Source organism: Gouania willdenowi, chromosome 22, assembly GCF_900634775.1.
Source record: "Gouania willdenowi chromosome 22, fGouWil2.1, whole genome shotgun sequence".
NCBI lineage: Eukaryota > Metazoa > Chordata > Actinopteri > Blenniiformes > Gobiesocidae > Gouania > Gouania willdenowi.
In genome coordinates, this window is record NC_041065.1 from 30,610,065 (window position 1) to 30,624,259 (window position 14,195).

The 14,195-nt window shown below is 38.1% G+C and overlaps 2 protein-coding genes across 7 annotated transcripts in view; one reads left to right on the forward strand and one right to left on the reverse strand.

Annotated features, from left to right (window-relative positions):
- The first annotated feature begins 1,593 nt into the window (after positions 1-1,593).
- On the forward strand, positions 1,594-7,978 carry cldn23l (claudin 23-like). 4 transcript variants are annotated; one of them, XM_028438432.1, is made up of 3 exons: positions 1,594-1,982; positions 3,105-3,157; positions 6,942-7,978. In XM_028438432.1, exon 3 carries the CDS (start codon positions 7,041-7,043, stop codon positions 7,794-7,796), a length of 756 nt encoding a protein of 251 aa, XP_028294233.1. In that variant the 5' UTR covers positions 1,594-1,982; positions 3,105-3,157; positions 6,942-7,040; the 3' UTR covers positions 7,797-7,978. The 4 variants fall into 4 exon arrangements, with proteins under 4 accessions (XP_028294233.1, XP_028294232.1, XP_028294230.1 ...); XM_028438431.1 differs by having other exon boundaries at positions 6,947-7,978; XM_028438429.1 differs by lacking the exon at positions 3,105-3,157.
- Positions 7,979-10,530: 2,552 nt separating this feature from the next.
- The window catches only part of cnksr1 (connector enhancer of kinase suppressor of Ras 1), a 44,944-nt gene continuing 41,279 nt past the window's right edge, over positions 10,531-14,195 (reverse strand). For all 3 annotated transcript variants that reach the window (XM_028438757.1, XM_028438756.1, XM_028438758.1), the window contains 4 exons: positions 14,130-14,191; positions 13,927-14,020; positions 12,607-12,788; positions 10,531-11,335 (listed from right to left, as the gene is read on the reverse strand). In XM_028438757.1, coding sequence (XP_028294558.1) covers positions 10,919-11,335; positions 12,607-12,788; positions 13,927-14,020; positions 14,130-14,191 — 755 coding nt within the window. In that variant the 3' untranslated portion in view covers positions 10,531-10,918. The remainder of the gene's footprint in view (positions 11,336-12,606; positions 12,789-13,926; positions 14,021-14,129; positions 14,192-14,195) is intronic.

Sequence of the window (14,195 nt, forward strand, 5' to 3'; positions counted from 1 at the left end):
GGGTCGGTGATGTCCTTGATGTGGGAGAGCATGAGGCGTTCAAAGGACTTTCGTGTTGCACGGCATGAATTTGTGTCGAGCTGCTTGGAATGAATTGCAAATAAATATATGTCAGTATTTATCACCTTAACCATAAGCTGTGTTGTACTTTCCTAAACTATTAGCATGCTAGCGGGGAAGAATTTTCACAAAAATTACTTTATGGAATTTTTTGTGCGTGGCAACACAATTTCTTTACATTTTTCGTGCTACGAGACAAATTTGTGTCGAGCTATTTGGAATGAATTGCAAACAAATGTATGTCAATGGGATTCATCACTTTAACCATAACCATAGCCCTAAATAAAAAGGAATTGCACAAAATTACTTACAATCAAAATTAGGGGTGTGACGAAGTAGTCAACTCATGATACGATATGAAATATGATATAGGGCTCACGATACAAAATACTCATGATATGATATGAAAATTGGGGGAAAAAATCCTCAAAAAAAGAAGTAACAAAACAATTTGACTGCAAAATGTGGGAAACAGTGTGTGGGAGTGTTTTGCTTCACAAATAATGAATGAAAAGAAATGCACCAATAACTCTTTTTATTTAATATTTCTTATTTTTCAAACATAAAAGTTTTGAAATCTTTTGTCTGAGGGACTTTATACTTTGGACATTAATTAGCTCCTCTTTCAGTACTGCACCAATGTTTTTTACTGTGTGATTCAAATATGGCTGGTGTTTGGAGCACGTAGTTTTTCCATTTTCCAATCATCGTCTCAGTGGTGTGGGCTGTAACTGTTCTGTAGCATGTCTGTAGTGATCTCTACTCTCTCAGCCTTCTCCATGAAGTCTTACTTTACAGTTTTACATTAGCAGACCAAGTACAGTCTTTACGAAACGTGAGAGTGAACTTTTTACAGTTTTCACTCCATGATCCGTCTCAACCTCTGCTTAGAAGAGGCTTAATGCTCTGATGTGTTGAAATAAGGCCGCTTCGCGGACACTTTGGTTTGTTTCCAGACAAGTACCCGCTGACCATGGTATTTGTTTGCTGTTTCATCCGGGTTGTTTTTTGGTGCATCACTACATTATGAGTCGACAGAGCATCCGCCATCTTCAAATGTCATTGCGCCCATTTGCATTCTTGACACTTTTTTTTACTTGATTTTGTTTTGTACACCTTTGAATTTTATATCGCCAATTTTATATTTTGCAAACTTTCGTGCCACGAAATTACATCACGTTCCTAATCGAAATACGTGAGTTTGAAAGTCGTGCTCAGCTACACAAGCAAAAAAGTTCATAAATCATGTTGGCGTGTACAAAAATAGGAACGTTTATGTTTGCAACAGTATCACGTTTCCCAGTGAGATCGCATTGTTTGTTCATGGATCCAATTTCTAAGAAACAAACTGTTTATTCAGCATTGATGGGACAGTTTTTTATTAAAAAAAAGCATGGGTTGATGTGGAAAGATACTCGTCTTTTACGTTCGAATCAACCCTGCGGGAAATTACCAGAATATTCAACATGTGGAAACAGCTCTGCGTCAGATGGTGCGATGCAGATGTTTCCTGATGAGAAAAACTGTCCAATCATCGTGAAAGAAGCAGAACAAGCACGATGAAATGCTTTTCCCAAATCTAAGCTAAAGATAGACAAGGTGTTGGTAAATGCTAGAGCACACTCGTCAGGAAAGTGAGACAGAGAAGCAGACGGAAGGAAGCTGCTGGAAAAAGAAAAGCACGAGTTGGTGGTGGTGGGGGGGGGTGTGTGGGACACATCCAAGGTTAGCAACATGCAGACGAAGAGAAATGATGCGAGGCAGCGAGGATTAAGATGAGGAAAGGAAAGAAGGAGCGTGAATAATCACGAGGTGTCCTCACCATCTGCTGCTAAAGGGGGAGAAACATGTTAGTGGCTCGTTTGGAGGCGCGGAGGCAGTGTGTGGGTCTGCAGTAGGAAGCCAACGTCGTCTGCTGAATGGTGAGTAACCACAGGGCTCCATGCATGTGACTGTGTTTACATTAGCTAAAAAATAAAAACATGTGTATTCATCATTCTGCTCATAATTCCTCACCTGTGATTTCACCATTTCAGCATCCCAGCATCACAACACAGCATTCGTCTCCTTAAAGAACCGTTTTTAATTTATTCCAACAGCCTCATTTTTTTCCCTCCACAATGTGTTTATTGACTTTTTCATTAATATGACGAACAACAACAACAACAAATCACAAAAACCCTCCCACCCACAGCAAAACAAGATTATCAGCAAAAAGAAAGAAAAATATTTTTCATAATCAAACAAAATAAGTGATCATTGATAAGAAGGAATATACAGAAAAAAATGCATAAATAAATAGAAAAAATAAAATAATGTAAAAAGAGTAAGTAAATAAAAAAATATAAATGCATAAATAAATAAATAGAAAAGAAACAAAGAAAGAAAAGTAATCATGATAATAATAATAATAAAATAAAATAATGTTTAAAAATCATAGATTACATTATAGATAAGAAGGAATATACAGAAAATAAAATTAGAAATACATAAATAAATAAATAAATATAAAATAAAGAGAGAAAGAAAAAGGCAAATCACAGGCCTTCTTGTTACGATGATGGTGTTGGCTCCAGTTCTTGTCTAGTCGCAGGAAATTGCATGTTTAGGTCATTCAGAAACCGTAAAAAAGGAGTCCATATCTCATAAAGTTCCTCAGCTTTACCTCTGACTATATAAGTCAGTTTTTTTAATGCTAGATTTCAAGAAATTTCGATAATCCTTCAATATCTTCCCACTTTAAAGCAATCACACGTTTGGCTTGCAACAGACAGAAATTGACAAGTTTACATTTCTTTATATTTGCAAAGATCCATCACTGGAATTAAAGGATAAACGTTCACAAGAAATGCTTGTTCAAACTAACACCGTAAATGTCTGGTCTGTGACACATGTAGTTATTATTTCAGGATTATTATTAATGCACTGAATGACTTTTTGTCTCGGCTTGATATTAAAAAAAACAACTGATGAATGTTCTGACAGTTGAGTGGTATCTCTGATCCTCTTTGCCTTTTATCCTCTTTTGTTTCCTGTCATGCCAGTAAAGCAGCAGAACAGGAAAGTCTTAAACACAAAACATGACACATGACGACAGGTATGTTCTTATCAGGCTGCACCCCAATGATTGCCTTCTCATCAACATCCACACCACTGGCATCCTGGTGGGAAATTTGCAAACCTAAAGCTAGTTCTTACTTTTCTACGAATAAATTCCTGGCATTTACGGGGTTTAACCATCGACTAACTGTTATTAACCAGCTTTATTTGTATTTATTAACTCACAAACAGGCTCTATATTCAACCCAGAACCATAAAAGCTGCAACTGTGAGCTTAACGTTTATTCTATTAATGACTAACATCCAAACTGACTTATTTGTACCAGAAAGAATTGTTAATGCACTTTCAATAAATGGTCATAAATCAGTCAGTTGTACGCAGCAAAGTTATTATTATTATTATTAGTATTGTGCAATTATGGTAAACAGACCTGATTCATGAAGTGCTTTTATCATCACTGGAGGAGTTCCAAGCACTTTGCATAATACGCCACATTCGCCCGATTACTCAACACACCAATCATCCGTCAAGACCCAGCAACGTTTCCCGAGGACATCTACACACAATGCAAAGCTACAACGTTGAAATCCTGGAATTCTTGACTTTAAACATACTTTAAAAGTACGTCAATGATAATAATCATAACATAGAGGAGTAAAGCTCTGAACACTTTGCTTATTGGAGGACAGATTTGGGCTAAACAACGTGAGATGCCTACATTTTTTTTCCGAGTTTATATAGAAAAAACGTGACACTGTCACAAATAGGAATGTTTCCGTTTTCGTGCTTGCTAACACGATTTTCAGCATTCTTTTCATACTGCGGGACACGACTTTCAAACTCAGATATTTTGATTGGAACTCATTTCGTGCACTTTATATCTTCAATAATTCATTCAGGGTTTAGGATTATGGTTCAGGTGATAAATCCCATTGGCATACATCGGCTCCACAAAAATCTGTGTCTCACAGCAAGAAAAATGTGAGGAAATTTTGTTTCCAGGCACGAAAAATCCCATTAAGTAGTTTTCGTGAAACTGGGCAGGACAATTCTTCACGGCGAGCATGCTAATATAGTTTTAGAAAAGTACAACACAGCTTATATTATTGTCCTCTGCTGCTGTGCAAAATACCTTTCATTTGAGAGTAGCGGGACGTAGCCTAGCTAGATATTTACCTCCTTTTCTTGTTGGAGGACAGATTTGGGTTAAACAACATGATACATGTTCAATAGACCCCTTAATGGCCCACGTCACTTGGCAAAAACAGGAATCACCGCTGGCTAAAGCATAGATATAGACAAACACTAGATGATGCAAGCGGGATTCGCCACCGTAGCTTAACGGCGGCCATCTTACCTCAGACAACTGACGTTCTGACATTCTGACGCACTCTACGGTAGCTGTTGGAAGGTGAGTGATCAGCTTAAACAAAAATACCCTTAACGCGATGAAATTTTGACGGATTTACAAACGCTTTGCCTCATTACAAATGTCATCATACGTAGGTGTGACATAGGATGCATGTACATGTTGAAAATACCGCTTGCCGTTTGAAAATTGGTTGAAAATTGAGCAAGTTAGGGTTATTTAAATAGTACATGCACCAGCTGTCTGAGGTAAGATGGCCGCCATGTTTCTACGTCGCTCCCCATTGTCTAACAGCGCGGGTATGTCATATATATATATACAGTATCTATGATGGTTTGCCTCTAGGCTAAGCCCCGCCCAACAAAATATGTCACAATGTTTTCGTGCTTGCCAACACCATTTTTCGCATTCTTTTTGTGCTGCGGGACACGACTTTCAAACAAATGTGTTATGACTGGAAGTCATTTCTTGCAATTTATATCTTCAATATTTCATTCAGGGTCTCGCAGCAAGAAAAATTTGAGGAATTGGTGTTGCCGCGCACAAAAACTTCCATAAAGTCATTTTCGTGAAACTGGGCATGAAATGATTCACTGGCTAGCATGCTAGTAGTTTAGAAAAGCACAACACAGCTTATATCATTGTCCTCGTCCAAACTAAAGAGCATTAAGCTACGTTTTCTGTGCTAACACCAGTTCAACACTGATGCAGATGAGACGTCTGCCAGACAAACTTTTATTGCTACAATAAAACTTCGCTCGTAAGAAGCCGCCGCTCGTAAAAGTGACATGTTCTGTGCTGCTGTGCAAAATACCTTTAATTTAAGAATAACGGAAGGTAGCCTAGCTAGCTATTTACCTCCTGTAGGCTAGCTGGTTTTCTACTACTATCTGATATCTGAACTAAATTAATTTTTTAGAGCTAACTGCTCTGAATAAGATACGTGTCAACACACAGGCTTTAGTGCACAATGTTTGAAATACCCCCTGAAAAACTGACTTACATTTTGCTCATAAATGACAAACTTGATTTGCGTCGTAAGATACGATTTCCTTCAACAAAAGTCTCAGTAAGTTCGGCACTCTGGTTATATCTTATTTGGCAGTTGCTCTTGTTTTTCTCCTGCGCAAAAGTCATCCACACAACTCAACAACAACAACACAACAACAGTGTGTGCTCATCACGCGACATTTCAACATATACACAAATGTCTTCCTTCCTCCACACTTGGCCCTGACAGTGATGTGCAGATTGTCACGTCCATCTTACTTTTTTTTTTTCAGACAGAAATATACCAGACATTGATTAGATATAGTGATAGTCTGAATGGTCACACACACACACACACACACACACACACACACACACACACTCACGCCAGCTTAATCGTGATGTGCTTTCATTTGCACAAACAAGACATTACAAAGGACAAGATCTGAAAAGATGTTATGATACGCACGCACACACACACACACACACACACACGCATGCACGCACGCACGCACGCACGCACGCACACACACACACACACACACACACACACACACACACACGCACACAGTGTCACATTGAGCATGGCCAGGTTATTGTATCCTAGCAACAGACAGAGGGACCGACCATTCTTTTTTATCAGTGTTCAACTCAGAAATAGCACGACCTTCAGTCGCTCTGACTCACTTTATATTCACGTCTTTTTTGCTCATTTAATAAATCACTAATCACTCATTTATTTACTGTCTGTTTTCCAGTAAATAAAGCTTTGTTTTCCTCCAGAAAGTCAAAATATGGTTTTTTAGACACTTTAATTATTTGCGCAGAAATCAAGGAAACTTCAAAGGAAATATCAAAGCGATCAGCAGACACCTCTGACGAAGCCTGGCAGTTGACAGTCGAAACAATGTCAGGAGATCAAAGTGCATTTCCTGAGGAACAGTTGCCTGAATAAATGAAGCCTTAAAGCTGATATGTGGAGTTTCTGAGAAACGTCTCAATGTTCCGCCCCCTAAACAGCTTCACTTCCTCCCACTGCCTCTCTCAGTCTACCAGAAGCCACGCCTCTACTTTTCTGCTCGTGCATCGCGTAACGTAACAAGGTCACATTGATATATGTCTATGGGTCAGGTAGGAGCCAAGGTCATATTTACCTGTTTGCTGTTGTGACGTGTTTCCGTGCACAGTTCTGCATTCACTTTGATTGACAGTCTCAATAACAGGAAGTTGAAGCCTATTGGCTGGGTGCACTCGGCGATCATTTCCATTTGTATAGGGCTCTATAGGATGAAGGCGGGACTTATATACATTAATGTATATGAATGACTACCAGCAGTAGACCATAGTACAAGACTAGTTAAAAGAATCATACATAAACTCTGTATATCAGCTTTAACATATGTTGTTTAGTTGGAATGAACATTCTCTCCATTACAACTGTCTCTTTGCTTTGTTCTCCAGAACAGATTGAGGAGAAGAAGATTCTAAAGTGAAAGCCTCCAAAAATCCTTGTGATGTTTGTCTGCTTTCCATCTTGAAAGTCAAAGCTGTCACTGACCGATGATGCACACTCCAGCCTCCATGGTGACGGGGATAGTGTTCGCCCCGTTGGGACTGGTGTTGGTTTTCACCGCTGCCATCACCCCACAGTGGAGGGAGGGACAGGCGCGTCTGGGAACGGCCGCGCCGGGTTCTCTTCTCCGATTGGGAGCCAAAGGTCAAGTGGTGGGTGGTCGCTCGGGGCCGGTGGAGGCCCTGCTCCTGGTGCGCTCTGATGGGCTGTGGGAGAGCTGTCTGCAGGTGGAGCACTCAGAGCTGAGGCAGTGCTGGCCCGTGGCCGGCCTCTACCAAAGGGACCCCCGTGTTCGTCTGGCCCAGGGCCTGGTGCTCACATCCTTGTTCCTGTGCGGCACCGGCATCGTCCTGGCGTGTATCGGGGTGCGCTGCTGGACAGATATCCCTCTGAGGGGCGTGGCAGCCTCTGGGGGACTGCTGGTGATGATGGCGGGGCTCCTCAGCCTGACCGCGTTGGGGGTGTACACCCACAACCTCGCTAAACTGGGAGTGAATCCTAACTCGAAGGTCACAAACCCCCGGTTGCCTCGCCTCACTTTGCATCCTGCGGGGTCGCTTTATTTTGGCTGGTTGGGGTCATGTCTCCAGGTGCTGGGAGGGGTCGCTTTGCTCTTCAGCTTCAAACGACCACGATGTCACACGTGTCCGTCCCGCCCAGAGCTCCCAGCATGCCCAGCCTGCCGCACGTGCCCAGAAATCAGCAACAAGACAGACATGGATGTTTACGAAGTCAGCTGTTAGAAATGAAAAATTTACATTTTACTTTAGGGAAAAAACTAACGTTTTCTGTGGGATTTGGTTGTCGTTTTGCATTCTTTTCTCCCATTTTGTGTGCGTTTGGTTTTTTTTTTGGAGGGGGGATTTTTTTGGGTGCTTTTGCAGTCATTTTTCCTATTTTTGTTGTCATTTTGTATATTTTCCCATCATTTTGTATATTTTTGTTGTTGTTTTGTTGATTTTCCTATCACTTTGTCTCCTTTTTTTAAAATTGTTGTAATTTTTTGTGTTTTTGCAGTGGTTTTGTGTATTTTTGAAATCATTTTGTGTATTTTTTTGTTGTTTTGTATATTCTCCCATCATTTTGTGTATTTCAGTAGTCGAATTGTGTGTTTTAGTAATAGTTTTGTGCATTTTCATAGTCATTATTATGTGCTTTTGTTGTCCTTTTGTATGTTTTTCTGTCATTTTGTGCATTTTTATTGTCATTCTGTATATTTTCCAATCATTTTGTGTATTTTTGTTGTCGAATTGTGTTTCTTGAGTCATTTTTATGAGCTTTTGTTGTTGTTTTGTGTATTTTTCTATCATTTTGCGTATTTTTGTAGTCGTTTTACGAATACTTTTGTGCCTTTTTGTAGTCATATTTCATTTTTGTGTGCTTTTGTTATCATTTTTTTTGTCATTTTGTGTATTTTTGCTTTTGTTTAGCGTAATCTTCTGTATTTTGGAGTCATTTCTTGCATTCATCTTTGGGGCCAACAAAAAATCAGACTTAGGGCCATATTTGTGCACAATAATTAATAGTGAGCTCCAGATTTCACATAGGCGTGTGTCACATATTTTAAAATAAACATTCATTTTATAGCAGATATATACTGTACGTATATATGTATTATAGAGGAAAGAAGATGAAATTCCTGCTGCCTTTGACTGCCAAGTGTAATAAAACATGACGTTTGCTTTCTGATGCCTTTTACATTACAGCCACATGTTAGCACTGTTAACAACAACATGATATCTTCATGTCTGAACTGAACTGTAAACATTAGGACAGTTTCCTGCAGTCATTTCAAAGTAAAAGTTTTTGGGTTTCACTGATATTTTGTAACGTAAACATCACATGTGAGGTTATGTATAACAGAGATTCAAAATCATTGGTTCAAGTGTTTCATGTCAGTGTTTTTCCTCCAGAAAACAAGTTTTACTCAAGCTTGCAAGTTAAGATGAAAGCTGATGTCATTTTTCACAACTTCTTCAATTCTTTTTCAGCTTTTTTTTTTGTTGCAAACAAAATGTTTCTGACAAGTTACCTTGTTTTTGAACTAATAATAGACATGATAATAGAGATTAGACTGTATCTACATGCATTCTTTGTGTGTGAAGCTATTTGCACTAAACTTATAATGGGACTTTCTGTGTTTTTGGCGTATTTTGACAAAGTCGTTCTGACAATTGCTGCAAATAGTTTAAAAATTGTAAAATGTCTCTGTAGCTCAGCCTTTCATGTTAAACAGTTGTATGATGTTGCCTAGCCTGATTTTTCTGATCAATATTGTATAACAATGAAGGATTTACTGCAGAGTGCTATTTGTTGTCATTTCTAATGTACAGTTATTGCTGTGTGTTCATTGTTTGGTACATTTCACTTTAATAAAGTCTCTAATGTTGTTTTTTGGTGTTTTGGATCAATGTCACTAATACTTAATGTTAATGGTATATACTGTAGATACTTTCATTTAGTTTCCCAACACATTCCTGGACATTTTTGTGTCAAACACAGCATTTTAGACTTGAATCAACATTAGGGTGCTGACCCACTGTAATTGTTTTATATTTAGGATTAATGGCACTAAGGACTATACACACATGTTTTTGGGGTGTTGCAAGAGGAATGTAATTCCCTCATTACATATATGTGAATTTAAGGTGAAATATGCACTAATCTTGAGATATCAGCATCTTTTATCACAGCTTTTGTTGTCATTTTGTATATTGTTCTTTCATTTTCGTTTAAATTTTGTGTTATTTGCTCTCATTTTGGTGTTTATATGTTGTTTTGTGTATTTTGTAGTCATTTTGTGTATTTTTGTAGTCATTTTTTATCGTTTGATATATTTTTGTAATTTAAATGTTATTTGCTCTCATTTTGGTGTTTTTATGTTGTTTGGTGTGTTTTTGTTGTCATTTTGTGTATTTTTGTAGTCATTTTTTATCGTTTGATATATTTTTGTAATTTTGTGTTATTTGCTCTCATTTTGGTGTTTTTATGTTGTTTGGTGTGTTTTTGTTGTCATTTTGTGTATTTTTGTAGTCATTTTTTATTGTTTGATATATTTTTGTAATTTGAATGTTATTTGCTCTCATTTTGGTGTTTTTATGTTGTTTGGTGTGTTTTTAAGGTCATTTTGTGCATTTTTGCTGTTGTTTTGTGCATTTTACTGTATCTACGTGCATTTGTCGCACGTCTTTCATGATATACATCAGCAGAAATAGGTGTAATGTAGCAACAGTGCATTAAAAAGAGCCAAAATATGATGACAAAAAGTAATGAAAATAGGGTAAAATATGACACGTGTGGTGTAGTTGCAGAAGAGAGTAAAAATGGGCTCAAATTGTTCAGAACATATTAGTTTAATAGTTTCTTGATGGCGTCTGGCGACCCCCTCCCAGTATCTCACGACACCAAGGTTGAGAACCACTGCATTAGAGCACAGTTCACTTTTTAGTTGAAATGAAACAGACGAGGAACACTGAGTTCTTTGTGCAAAATGTTTCATATACGTACCTTTATTAAAGGTCAACTCCATAAACAAATACTTTTTATATTCGTGGTAAAAGTCTATTATCCACAGATCACGTGACTTAGATTACAAAATATTATTTAAAATCCAAGAAAAAAAATAAAAAAAAGGCACACACACACACACACACACACACACACACACACACACACACACACACACACACACACACACACACACACACACACACACACACACACACACACACACACACACACACACACACACACACACACACACACAGTACTCAGTCTGACACTCGGCAAATTGATCTCTTTACTCTCGTACAATTGTATAAAAAAACATGATTTTTTTTGCAGTTCTTTTTGTTGTTTTGCGCTCCTAAATATAAAATGAGTAGTTGTCGGGCACGTCTCCGCTCTCGGCCATCTGACTGAGGTGCTGGTTGATGGAATCCTGCAGCGAGCCCAGAGACAGTTCGTACACGCTGCTGCTCTCCGTGTTCGCCTCCGGGACCACGTGGGGAACCGGTGGCGGCTCCGCGTCCACCAACTGCTCTCCGTCGCTGAGTCTGTACGCGCCTTTTGTTTCCTGAGCGACAGTTTCCAGACTGACCTCCCCAGTGGGCGTGTCTTGCGTCATCGCACCGTCCTTGGTTCCGGAGGTCTTGAGCACGGCCAGTCTCTCTATTTCCTGAACCAGTTCCTCGTTGGTCTCCTTCCACTGACGGTACGTGGACGCGCTGAAGTGAGACTCATCCAGGATCTTGTTGATCTGCTGCAGCTCGGCTTCTTTGGCCTGAAGAGAAGAAGACGTTCGCTTTAACCCTCCTATTATCCTCAGACATTACTAACACATTTTACCCTTGGGGTCAATTGTGATAATGAAACCCCTAGCGCCACCATCATGACAAACTTTTAAATTACAATTCATTTATCGTGAATAGTTTTAATCCAAATCTTCTGAAATTTACTGACAACATTAACTCATTGAGTGCCATTCACGTCTATAGACGTGAATTGTGTGTTTCAGCTGGGGTTGCTAGGAGACAGTGTGACAAAGCTCTCCTGTGAAGATCGAGCTTGTACCATGATGTAGTGACCAACTGGTGCCATGTAGGTGGCAGCAGCGCACATATCAATGATAGATCACCCATGATGGGCAGAGCTCAGAGGAAGAGGAAAGGAGTTTATGAGACAGAAAATGGCACTACACAGTTGATGCTGAAGTTCCCACCAGGTCACAGCAGCTCACACTCAACCAGAGCATGTGTGGAACCTAAGTGGATTATTGAGAGTGTGGCGATGGTGAGAAAAAACGATCAGAAAAACAGGGCAAGCAGTGACACATGGTATGTCCAGGAGGAGGAGGAGGAAGTTGCGTGTGTGGAGAATGACGGGGGAGAGACTTGGAGGAATGCCAAAATACAGTAAGAAATCCATTCAACTTTGACCAGATAGCAAAATAAATCAAATGCCTGGTCTTAGTGTTGTTTTTAAGGTTTTATAAAAGGAAACCAATGTTGAGGCGTTGCTAAAGCAAAAAAAAAGTCAATAGATTTTTTCAGAAAGAAAAAGCCTTTTTTCTCAGCTTTTTGTCACAAACTTGCCTCTATTCAACTGCTGATTACGGAAAAAACTAAACAAACTATAAACAAAATAATTTTTTCTGATGGAAGTAGAGTCTAATCTTTCAGATTTCAGATTGTCTGAGGACAAAATATTCTGTGGGTCTTGAAAAATCAGTGAAAATCATCTAAAACGTCTGGCGCTGAGTGGGTTGGCTGCTATGAAATGAGTTGATGATCACAGGAATATGAACCCTGTTCGTTGTGGTGATGGTATGACCTCTCCTGCAGCGCCACAGCTATAACAGCTTGTGGTCAAATTGACCCCATGAGGAACACCATTGCCAGCAATATGTGTCCAGCACATGATCATTTTATAATTAATCATTTGTACCTATTAAATTAGGAAAAGTCATGAAATATGAAGCAAAAAAATAAAATAAATTTTTTTATTTGAATAATAAACATTGAATGGGGTCAAATTGACCCCAAGGGTCCTCACCTTCAGCGTGCTCTGCAGAGCCCGAAGCGTGTGGGCCTTCTCGTTGATGACGGGGTTCTTATTGCGTCGTATGAAGGACCTCCTGAAGTGGTCGTGGGTGAACGGCTGCTCGTGGCCAATCAGAGACACGCCTCCTTCCTTTATATTGTTCAACATCATCCCCATCTCGTCCACAGGACCGCCTTCCCAAAGAAATGAGGACGCAAAATTTAATAAAAATAAAAAGAGCAAGGGAAGTATTAGAATGATGAATATATAAAGATTAAATATTTAGATCAAAACATAACATAGACCTCATAGATTACTTGAAATTACCATTTGAAAGTTTGTTTCAATCTCACTTTTGTTTATTGACATTGTTAGAAAAGTTGTGTGCAAAGAGTTGCATTGTGGGATGTCAAAGTCATTTACGAATGAGTTACATTACATTCATTTTAACCTTAAACAGAGGAATATTCTACAATTAAATTAAATATAACCTCAATAAATCCTGAATAAAAACAAAAATATATATTTTAAAGTGCAAAATAATAACATAAACACATTCTACAATTAAATAGAATATATAACATTAAATTAAATTACCCTGAAAAACAACCTCAATAAAAACTATAATTGATATTTTAAAGTACAAAATAACTAGTTTAACATAATCATATTTTACAATTAAATAGAATATATTAAATTAAATTAAAAGACCCTGTATCAAAAAAAACCTCAATAAAAAAAATTACATTCATTCAACAATTACATTCATTTTAACTTTAAACAGAAGAATATTCTACAATCAAATAAAAATAAATACAAAATAAAGCAGAAGACCCAGAAAAATATCCTCAATAAATCTTGAATAAAAACAAAAATATGTATTTTAAAGTACAAAAAAAACTAGTTTAACATAGACATATTTTACAGTTAAATAGAATATATTACATTAAATTAAAATTCGTTGAACCCAATTAAATTACCGTGAAAAATAAGTCCAATAGTGTTTTAATTGGAGAATTTACGGTAGATGCTGGACAATACAATACCTTTCATCTGTTCTTTTTCTAGAACAAATGATCTTGGATTTATTGATCTGTGAAACCTAAAGTATGTCTTTATCTTATTTAATTTGTCATTTTTTATTGTCTCCAGCAGCTTTAAATAAATAGTTATAAATCAATCATTTGTTACCAGAGAGCAAATCTACAGCATTAACGTTTATTACAGAATTCATTTCACAAATGGAAAAAATCTGTTTTCTCAAATGAAATGAATTATTAATCCTCATTATTGTGATGAAGGAGAATTATTGTTACTGTAGTAAATGTTTACCTGTGACTTTACTGCCCTCTGCTGATGGACTCAGTGGTGGAACCTTGTTGTTGCTTTTTGGTTTGGGGCGAGGAAGAGTGTTGGCCTGAACCTTCTGAGAAACACACACACACACACACACACACACAGAATGATATCAGTGGTTACCCTAACACCAGGAGGAAATACTGTACTGGCCTGTTTTTTTTTTTTAAATATTGAACCTTGTTTCTCCTGCGAGGCGAAGGCGATGATTCACTCTCTGATTCAGTTTCACTGTAACATTCTGT